General features: G+C 38.0%; 1 protein-coding gene across 1 annotated transcript in view; it reads left to right on the top strand.

Annotated features, from left to right (window-relative positions):
• Positions 1-2,223: 2,223 nt before the first annotated feature.
• NFATC3 (nuclear factor of activated T-cells, cytoplasmic, calcineurin-dependent 3) overlaps positions 2,224-11,319 on the top strand; it is an 85,186-nt gene continuing 76,090 nt past the window's right edge. Inside the window, exons 1-3 of the mRNA XM_010585219.1 lie at positions 2,224-2,235; positions 10,611-10,686; positions 10,862-11,304. Coding sequence (XP_010583521.1) covers positions 2,224-2,235; positions 10,611-10,686; positions 10,862-11,304 — 531 coding nt within the window. The remainder of the gene's footprint in view (positions 2,236-10,610; positions 10,687-10,861; positions 11,305-11,319) is intronic.

The following is an 11,319-nucleotide window of genomic DNA, read 5'->3' as shown; positions in this document are numbered from 1 at the left end:
ATAGAAATAGACCCTAAACTGAAGCAGAAAAAATACGAAAACTTCCCTTTAAGAATACTGTTTTTCTTGAGTGATTGAGCCACTACCAAGAAATGCAGATACTAAGTACAAAGGAATTTAAATCCTACACAATTCTAATTTAATTTTTAATTTTGAGTCCTATTTGGACCAGTTATGTTAAAAGTATTGAAGTAGATTTCCCAAAAAGGAATTATTCCCACCCTTTTGTTTAAATACCTGTCATTCTGGTGATTTTATAGGTTAATTAGTTCATTTTCTGAAATGTATTTCTGGGATATTTTCCCTTTAACTACTTTGACCCATAACCTCATGTTCTGAGAGTTACTTAACCTTTGGTCTTGTACAGTTTACTGGCAACCATTCTTTTCCTTTTAGGATCTTTTTTATTTGTGATTCTCTTAGCAATATAAACCACATACAGTTACTATTTCCTAACGTGAAGCCTAACACAGTGAATTGATGTTACATTTAATTAACAGAAGAGTTTTAGATATTTCACAAAGTTATTGACACCATCAACGCTGTACATTAATACCAAATGTTTGACATAATTTACTGTAGTAAGAGATTGTAATTCCAGATTAAAATCATACTTAAAAGATGGATCAAATTTATTTTCCAGCTAAAGGACTGTTATAGGAAAGAGTTAACATTGCTTGGATATACTATATGAAGTTCTATGCCTTAACAAGTTTGGATTTCTTTCAAGTTTTACTCTAACATTTCTTGGCTTACAATTGTTTTCTACTCTAATTTTAAAGCTTAATTTTAATCTTTTACAATCAATTTTATAACAGCCTCGGTATAATTTGTTAGGGCTTTCCCAATGAGAAAAAGACCAAGAAATCCAGTAAGACTGTTTTTAATACTCTGAAGGTGTATAAATACCGATGTTGAAACTATTTTTAGTTTGATCTTTTGTCTGATTCACTGGTACATACCAGTTGTTTTGTACCAAGCACAGTCAGAGCCTGGTAGCCAGTTGAACTGGGTTTACAACTTTGGAAGCTGCTAGACGAATAACTTTCATGTACTGTCTTGACTGGAAAAGATTCATTTCCAGTTTATGGTCCTACTGTAGCAGACACACCCCTCCCTTTGTGATAATAAATATGAAACAGTATTCTGTGATATGGATCTTTAATATATTGACTGTTTTTGGAAGGTGCCACTGTAAAAATTTTAAAAGCCTAAAATACACTTTTTCTTAATATAGATAAAACTTGAGCAAGCAGTTTCCCATTTGGTGCCTCTGGTGCTTTAGAAGGCTTTTCCTTTTAATGTTTCTTGAACAACTGTGTAAACCCAGAGGATTAGAGTCTGCCTGCAGGAGAGCACCAAGAAGGGCAGCTGTTGTTCTCTTCAGCATTTTTTGCTGAGCAAAAGCATGGCAAAGCCATCAGGACAGCTTAATGCTACTACATGCTAAAAAAGTCATACATTATAGTGATTGTGGGTACATACAGTCCTGCTGACTACTTCCTGCTGAATCCCTGCCCAGCAGAAACCACTTCATGGCTGATTGATTGTTTCTTCTTTTTTAATTGAGCAAAACTTGAGAAGATGTGTATGTTTTAATTCAAATGGAAAACTAAGTAGCAGATACCAGAGACCTCGCCTTTTCTTGTCTGTGAGTACATCTGGTTTAGCAAGAGGATTTATTAAGTTGATGAAGAAATTTTCATGAAAGTACTAGCACTTCCCTGTATTTTATAATTTTATGTTAGTTTATAAATATTAAAATATTATTTCAAAAAATAACTTAAGTTCCCTCATTTTGTTTAGAAACCTGTCATTTTGGTGGTCTTATGGGTTAATTCATTCCTTTTTTTCAGCTGTATTTGTGAGGTATTTTCACTTTAAGTACTTCAACCCATAAACTCCTGCTCGGAGAGGAACTTAACCAAATGCATATTACCACTAAGCACACTATTGCTAAAACACATGTTATTCTTCAGGATCCTCCCCTTGATTAAAATCTTTTTCTTTATGTGCCTTGAGAAAACATTTTGGACTGTTCAGTTGCAGTTTGGTTTTATTTAAATAGGAAATAGGCTGATATCTATTATCCCCAGCTAGCCTGCCACGAACATCTATTTACAGTGACAGTGTTGCAGTCATACTACTGTAATCTTTTGAAAATGTGTCCTTTGTTGTCTGACCTTGGATTTCAGTCTGATACCCTCTATTCCTGCTGTCTCAATGGCTGACCAGGTAAGAGTCTGAATATATGGCACCTATTTGCATTAGTTTACTTGCTGTGGTTCTGTGGAGGGCACTGTCAGTGGTGCCTACCTGTAAGTGTATTTACTCATCTCCTTACATTACTCTCCTTTTATCTTTCTCTTCTAGATGTTTACATTAAAACCCTTGTATCTAGAGTCTACCTATTTTCTTTTTTTATAACAGGATAAAAGTTAGATGCCATATCAGCAGTAGATATTTTACGTCAAAAAATTGTCCATCTTTTTGATAATGTTTTGCTTGGCTTTTAGTCTATAAAAATAGAAAGAGTAAAGGGAGACAGAATAGGCAAAACAATAGTCTTCAAGCTTTTTTAACTTGTAATTAGATGAATTCCCAGTTGGAATATTGTTCTTGCTGTTTTCTTGATTATTCTTTTTCTTTCTCAAATGGTCATCAAACTCTCTTTTTTTGTGAATTTCCCCCCATTGTATTATCTTTATCAAAAACATATCTTTAAAACCTCATTATGTCCCTATGAAAGAACCCTTTACTCTGTGCCAGGTAATAGTTCTGACTTTTTTTAGATCTTCAGGGGGGTTGCATTCTTTTTCATCCAGATATTTGTTTCACAGCAGTCATTGCTAAAACTCTGGTTTGTTTTAGTCTTCCATCTGTGGAAAAGGCCTTGAAGATGGTTTGCATATGGCATATATTGCATATATGGCATCTTCTTATCTTCAGGATATTGGTTGAAGCTGTATCAAATCAGTTCTGATCAGAATCTGTTTCCAACCAATAGTTTAGCAGTGTTAGTCTGCAGGTATCAATATAAAAAAGACACCTCCGTCTTTGGTATCCTTTTTGCAAATGTCAGTCTCCCTACTATGGAGTGAAGATCACTGTAGTGTACTCACTGGAGTTCACAATGTAGGGCACTGGTCTGTTTATAATTTGCTGCCTAAACTGGGTTTTGTGCTAATTACTTTTCTTTGGCGATGTCAATCCAGCATCTTTTACAAACCTTGTCTCCCTCTTGGTTTTAAGGAACTTAATTTTTCAAGGACAAAACATCATTTTGCTGTGTTTCTGCTACCTCGTGGATGTTACATGTGTAGTATATAGAGGTTTTCAAATATATTTTTTCGTCTTCCATTCTGCTTTCTCCCTAAATAGCTTTTAACTTTAATATAGCGCCTTTCATTTAGGGATATTAAACTACTTGTTACCAATCACTTACCTTTATCATGGAGGTGACTTGTTTCCATTACCTTATATTCTTTGCCTCGCTATTGTTACTACCATTCTGGATGTAACTACTATGACATTTTTGCCTAACAATGACAGAAACTAGATGCAATTGACAAGATGAGAGAGTAGCCTGCATGCTGAGCAATTTTCTAATGTTACATTTTGCAATTTTTGGCTGCTTTCTGATCAATCAACAGATTGTGAACTTTGGTATCAGCAAATGCTTTATAAAAAAATCAAACTGAATAAGAATAAAAATTAATAGTTACCTTTTTTATCAGTAACCAGTGCAGTCTTGAATGCTTTAAATGTAAACTAGATAATATTTTAAGTGACAAAGGCACATAACATATTGTACACATAATCATATATTCGGTCTGTCAAACCCAAGCAATTTTAATGCCTCAAAAGGACATTATGCAATGAAGTACATGAGAAAAAAGATTTTGACCACTCAAAAGTCTGTATCATGCTTTAGAATGGATGTATTCTTTATTTTAACATGAATCACTGTTAATGTCATGATTCATACAATTGTTTCGGACAAATTTTTTTTTTAATGGGAAGATAATCTATTTAAGTTTGGTAAGAATTATTTACTGATCAAATGATGACATAATGCTGAATTAACAACTTTAGCCTTTTCTCTTACCAGTTTTCTTAATCTGAAAATATTTGTTCTGTAGTTTATCATTAGTTACCTCCTTGTGGCTTATTGGTATTATTTCTTCTTAACATATGGGAGCACCAGGCCCTGGTCTCCAGAGGAGTAAGCAGCAGGTCAAACATTTTATTTTGCGTTTGTAGACAGATGATTTGTGCATATTCAGACATCTTTGGCCTTTTTGATAATGAAAGCAAAAAGACTGATCATATGATTTGTTTTTGCTCACTGACTAGATGACATGAATCCTTGGGATAAGGTTTCTAGTTTGAAAACATGTTAAAAACCCATTTTATGTGAGATTTCATTGAAACTCTGTTATTTTGTTCAATATAAATTAACAGCTAAACCATTCTTTATACATATCTGATGAACTAATACATAGGATCTGCAAGTACAGCAAAAATAAATTAATTTTAAATGGGTGAACCTTTACTGAGTAATACTCTTCCAGAGCTGGGGTCACTTCATTAGTTGAATGGCTCATTCTCCAGCTCGTAAGAATACTGAGATAGTATTTAATCAGTTATTCCTTTCTGTATTTTGTCTTTTCTGCTTTCCATAAATGTGTAATATACTGCAGTACCTTTATCCCAATCCAGTCTGTCATATAAGGAGCCAGAGGATGCAGCTAAGCCTATTCCTGGGAAGGGGTTAAGGTAGAAAGATAAGGACGGGGACAAGCAGCATAATATCAGATGACTGACTGTGGTGAGGATTGATTCTGTGACTGAATCAAATAGTTAAACCTCCCAGCCCTCGCTCTGTCAAAGAAGAATCAACCCTCTTACATGCAATCTGGACAGCAAGCCAGGCGGAAACTCAGTCAACTGAAAAACTGAGAGGCAAGAGCTGCTAATGAAAACTACTGCCTCTATTCCAATGCAAAAGGAAAAAATAAACGTAAACCACCTGGCTGGCCTGCTTGACTTTATACTGGAATGGATCACAGCAAAAAAGACACACAAACACCTGCCATAGCTGGGATATGGTAATAGTGTTCAACACCTGTTGCCTCTCAGCTGAAACCTCTTGTATCCAAATTAAGATGTTGGGTCAGAAAGCTCATTAGGCACAGACTAAGCAAGTAGTGTGAGCATACGTGATCTAACAACTGCAAAATGGATCCAGTCCCACGGAGAAAAGGTAGAAGTCCAAGATCCAAACTACCAGGGAGCCTTTAAAGTTTTCCGCAGCACTAGAACCCATTGTTTTATGTTGGCTTAATCTGATCTGAGTCAAGGACAAAAGAGTGATTTGCACAAGGCTGACAGTCCTTCCCACCGAAGAGCAAGCCCATCAGGCTTTACACAGAAACCTGGGAATATGCATATCAAGAAAAGATTAGTAATACATGTATTCTGTTTTCTTATTATGAATTATGGTGAAAAGCTGTAATGAGGGAAAATATTCTTTTGCTACCCCTGAAGACAATTAATATACTGATAAAGAAACCTTAATTTACTAGCAAAGGCTAGTAAAGGCTATGTATACATAAGCATAAACAAAGGCATAATAAGGCATACATACATAAGCAAAGACTATGTATCTTTTATTAAATTACAGTATATATGGAGGAATGACTTAAGCACATGAGATTGTGGTTGTATCTAAGCTAATCAAAGGACATCAAATGTATATATGGGATACAGAAAAACTGCACATGCATTACACTTGAACAAAACAGAACCGTATCATAGTATGTATAGATCCTAGAATAGAATAGCTAAAGGCTCAGAGACTGGGGTTCCATTTTGCTATAACAGTTGTGTGATGCTTCTCCTTTTCCAGTACAAAGAGAAACATTAACCCAAATCATCTAGCCAGGCTGCTTGACTGTTCAAACACAGCATATAAGAAGTATTCCAGACTTGAGAGTCCTTACTCAGAGGCATTTGCAATCTAAGTGAAAAGAGGAACAACAGAAGTTGTATTATCCTCACCTTAGAGCGAAACTCAGGCAGTGTTTTAAGTGTCCATATAAATAGCAAGTTACTTGTGCCGCTTTGAAAAAGTCTGAAAATTAGACTACAAGAAATTGGAACAGAACCTATATTTTCTATATCGCAGTCGTGTACAAAAGGACTGTCTGCTGGCTAATGAACAGTCAAAACTGAAAGTTAAAACATGGAAAGTAAGTAAAATGACACCTTAGTCTTTGTATCAAGGCTAAGAGCTTTTATGAAACCTCATTTGAGTCTTCACAAATATTTATCTTATGCAAACATCACTGTGCATTAAAGGAGGTTGTTCTTGTTCTGATAGCAAACTCCGTTGTCATCTGATTTCACTCACAAACCACTTTAGGCTTTGTAATAAGACTCTAAGGTATCTGTAAAAGCAATCATTTCAGAAGCAAGAACTCATGCCTGGAGCGTCCTTATATATTGATATCAGTAATAAAGCAGCTGATAATTTTACTTTCACTTGGTGATCTGAGAGCAGAATACTATGAATATAAAGTCTATGAAAAGAGCCATGCAGTTAAGTGCCAGATTTCTAGACCCTCTAGTCTTTTTAACATGTGTGATGGTAACCTCTAAATGGGAGGATTCCAACCTGCTCCGTAAAACTATAGAAATATAAAGTAGCAGCAAACTTTATGAAGTTATGTCTGCTTTACATGGCAGAATGTTAAACAAACAATAAAGCAAAGCAATGGTTGTTAATGTAAAAATATATTGAAGAAAAATATATTAAAGTGTACTAATATGAATGTAGTAAGTTTAGGAGAGCGATGAAACTTCTTGGGGAAAACTGTAAAATGGTTAAATGAGACTGTGACCTCATTAAGTTTTTATGTAGGTATGTTTTTGTCAACACACACGTAGGCAATCTTTTTTTTTTTTAAACTTTGTAATCTTGCTATTACAAATGCCCCATTGATCAAATTGTAATTAACAGTCGTGGCATAGGGAATCTTAAAAGGATGGCTGCAGATTTTCACTGAAAACTTAAAATTTATCCAAGTTCAGTCAAATTACTCCCTTTTACTGTATCTGCTGTTACCATGTATTCTAATGCCTGAATTAGGACAACTCCTAATTTTCCTACAAAACTTTCCAATCTGCTTTTGTTTTTGTTTTCCTTTTAATTCCCCAACGGCAGAAGTTTCACATTTCACCCAGGCACTGGTAATTAGCCAAGGAAATTATTTAAAATGCCAGATGTCACATATTAAATATAAATAACCTATGACCTTGTGTGCAGAATGCAAGCCCCTTTCCTATATGACTGCTGAATTTAACTTTCTTGAACATAGCCTGTATACTGAAATAGTATCTTTCTCCTACATAACACCATTCTGCAAGCTTAGAAAATGGATGTGCCTTGTTAGATGTTAGAGACGTAAAGGCTGTGATAATTTTGTTTTTATGCCATTTGCAAATGAGTTTAAGTGTGTAAGTATACATTCAGACTGGTCAAAAAATTTCCCTTGTACTCGTGCTTTTTTCAATAGCAGCTGTAAAAGGCATAACCATAGGTACAGCCAAGGAACACTGCTGATTCCAGGAGTCTTTCTCTGTGCTTTCTCATCTGCCCTTTCTATGCCACACTGGTGTGTGTGGCTTCTAAACAGGTCCAGATTCAACCACAAACGGGAACAAGATCAAGCACATGAAATACAACCTTATGTGTTAATTCTTAATTCGAGGCTGTTTGGTTTATTGAATCATGCAGAACGAATGCCTGACCATGCTTCTTCCAAAGCCTATTCTGGCTACAATTGCACAGCTGGGTTTGATTTGCTGCCCATAGGAAGGGGGGAGGAATCCCTATTACTCCAAGACAAATACAGATCTGGGATGTGGCTGCAGATCCAGAATTCCTAGCTATCCAGCATAGGATGATGTGTGGAAAATAAAACACAGCACAATGTAGCCCTCAGGTTTTTGGAGCCGAAAGTCACAACACGCCTAGAAAATAGCCCCAGTTTGGAAAGGATTCAAATACCACAGGAAGCGCGTTCCTTCCTTCTCAAGACACATGCAGTAACTCCAGCTTCTGACCAGATCAAGGTGTATCCCCATCTGGATGCAATAACACAGCCTAAAAGCAGCAAGGATGGAAACCACCTATGCATATTAAATAAATGAATAAATAAAAGCACCCCCTCCTCACAAAACCACGAGTGAAATAAAGTTGCCCTCATTACTGCCACTGTTTCATCTCTCAATAGCAAGCAAAAGCCAAATCAGCCATGCATGCCGTGGACCTCAAGCGCAGAGGTTGACATAAATCCCTGGAAATTGATGTAAGCCCACGTCAGTCGTTTTAGGGCTTCTGCCAACTCACTTTCAGTCACGCCCCAATTACCCTTTAGCTGTATAGAAAGGGTTTGAAGGTATTTTTCTTTTTACAAATTCAAATGCAGAAAGGATATGCATTTTGGTGCAGTAGGACAGAGCAAAATGAAAAATATGGTGAAGACAAGACAAAGGATGTTGCTGGCAAAAAATGGAAGTTCTGAACTCAAAGACAGATACGTCTGATTTTGATGTAAAAGCCTTATAAAGATTACTGTAGATAACTATTAATTGCTTAGAATACCACCTTACCTTCTACTGTTCTGTAAATTCTTATCTTGTTAGCTAGATGGTCACAACATAACCAATTACTCTATTTTATTTTAGATATATAGTCCTTTTTAATTGACAGCTGTAGGTAGGACTAAAAGTACTGCCTAATGACCTGCATGTATCACAGTTTTCTGAATGAATACTGTCTCAAACAGGGGAGAAAAGATTTGTTTTACAGTTAAGGGAAAGGAACAAGACAATAATACACATTTTTTTAAATTTAGCATACTCATTAGAAATATACTCTGAGCATCTTATCAAAGAACATGGATAAAATACTTGTGTTGCAATTTCCCCTTATGGAGAGAACAAGTTTGGTTGTATTTTTCTTCAGGGACATGCATAATGAATAAACTACTGGTATAGCAAAACAGGAAACTGCTATAGTTACTCCACATGCTGTAATCTGACATAACAATTATTTAACAATAAGACAAATTCTAATATATCTGCTTTGAAAATGTGAAAGATTACCCAAAAGTTTTTAGACAAAAATTAGCTGCTCAGAGCCATTTTATATGTGGTATATTTTTCTGAATTGTTCATCGTAGACCTGTTTTCATTCAAGAATACATGAGGGTTTTTCTTAACCACGGTTAATCCAATTACACATTCTTTTCCAGCTTGTCTTGCTACGTGACCTTGGATTTAAAGGTAGAAAGAGGCTACAGGCCAACTGGGTGTGAGCTTCTTAAAAAGGTTCGGGCTTCCTTCAGGAGAGGGAGTTGGCTACCCTAACAAGAGCATCAACCTTTGGTTTAAGTATTGTAGGAACAGCAGCTTTAGTTGCTCATGTGTTTTAGGTAAAGAAATAGCTAGTGGTGTGTGGGAAGTGACAACAGAAAGGACGGTGCATTAGAAGATTAAGATAAACATATGGCTGCTTTGTAGCCTGGGCACTAGAAGCAGCTTCCCATTTTCACTTGGGCAAACTCTTCCTGTCCCAAGTTCTACACAGTATTTCTTAATGTGCTGCTTTCTGTTTCCACTAGAACTGCAAGGTCATAAAGCAGCTTTTCATTTAGGCTTGCTTTCTTCAGCATAGATTACTGATCTTCCTTATGAGTGCACAGATAGAATTAACAGAACTTTTTCAAAAGCCTGCTGGACTGAGAATTTTGCACTGTAGCCAATTTCTCTTCACGCTAGCCTTTTTTTCTCACTTTCACGCACTGTCTGTAAAGAGAACATCTAGATACAATTGCATGCATGGGATTATGATATGCCTGTTTGGATCCATCTCAACAACAAACACAAAAAGACCCTGAGCATAGGAACAACTTGAACTAGTTATTTATGAATCAAACAATATTAACAGATAAATCTGTAATTTCCACATGGCCATGGAGTCATGAGACACTAACTCTAGGTCAGGTAATCTTTCACGTAAGTAATGAAACCTGGTCCTTTAATGTTTAAAAAGATATAGCAATGATACTCTGGTTAATATGAGTTTCAGTGTCCATAACCAATATCTGTAAATGTATGTAAATATCACATAACTATCTATAAGCCAGTGTGCCTGGCTGCGAGGAGTAGTTTAATTCCCATCAATGCCCAAGTTTCAGCACAAGCCTAAAATCTTCCTAGATAGATCACATACAGTAAGGATTAATCTTTTACTAATTCCACAGCACCCAGGGGTTTCATTAAGTCACTCTAGGATTTCTTACACTGCAAATTGCAGACACATCAGACCAATTACAGTTTCTATGCTGCCATCCGCAGCTGGGAACAGATGCTCCTGCTGTACGAACAATGTAAGTTCCACGTTTTCTTTTGCCCGTTTTATTTGTCTTTCAACCTTAATGCAAGGCAAAACAATAGGTGATGGTGCGTTGCTGTCCAGGCAGAGTATTCTGAAACTTCTGTGCTCTTCCTAATGACTACGTGGCTCCCTTTATTGACAGCGTACATTGCTAGAAAGTATTTTAATTAGTCTCCGTACAGTTGCTTCATCGCCACTGTTTCCAAGGAGCCTGGAAGGTAAGTGGCTAACAGCTTAGAGTCCTTCAGCCAGCATTTGGTACCCAAGCCACATTCCCCAGCTTACGAGAACCTACCTAATTACCCGAGCCGTTAACGGGTGCCAAGAACACCACCTATCTACGTGCGATTCTTCTCAAGACTCTAACGTGAAACCCGCGTCCCATCCCCCAAGGATTTCGTGCCTTGGCTCTCACAGGCGGCAATTCCCGCCCTGCAGGAGGGTTCCCACACGGGCCCCCGAAGCCGTCGCGTCGCGTCCCGGCTGTGGCGGGCCGGCGCTCCCGCCCGCGGCAGCCGCCTCGCCGAGAACGGGCCCCGCGGAGCCCCGGGCACGGCGGCCACTGCTCGGCCGCGGGGCGACACGTGGCACCCGCACCCCGCGCGCTGCCCCGCCCCTTTGTGCTCAGCTGCCTCCATCGGATTGGGCGCCCGCGCCGGGCCGACCAACCGACTACAACCCCCGGCAGCCCGCGCGGCGCGGTGCGAGGCGGGCTCTCCGCGCCACGTGACCTGCCGCGAGGCGTCCCTCCTCCCTCAGCGGCATCGGTGCGGGTCACGAGGCGCCGCCGGTGTCGCCGACGTCACCGCGAGAAAGAGAGACCAACTGTGGGAAACGTCGGCGAGGGGCGG

Source organism: Haliaeetus leucocephalus, unplaced genomic scaffold (genome assembly GCF_000737465.1).
Source record: "Haliaeetus leucocephalus isolate CR32 unplaced genomic scaffold, Haliaeetus_leucocephalus-4.0 Scaffold92, whole genome shotgun sequence".
NCBI classification, from domain to species: domain Eukaryota; kingdom Metazoa; phylum Chordata; class Aves; order Accipitriformes; family Accipitridae; genus Haliaeetus; species Haliaeetus leucocephalus.
The sequence above is the reverse complement of the archived record's forward strand: the minus strand, read 5'-3'. Positions and strand labels throughout refer to the sequence as shown.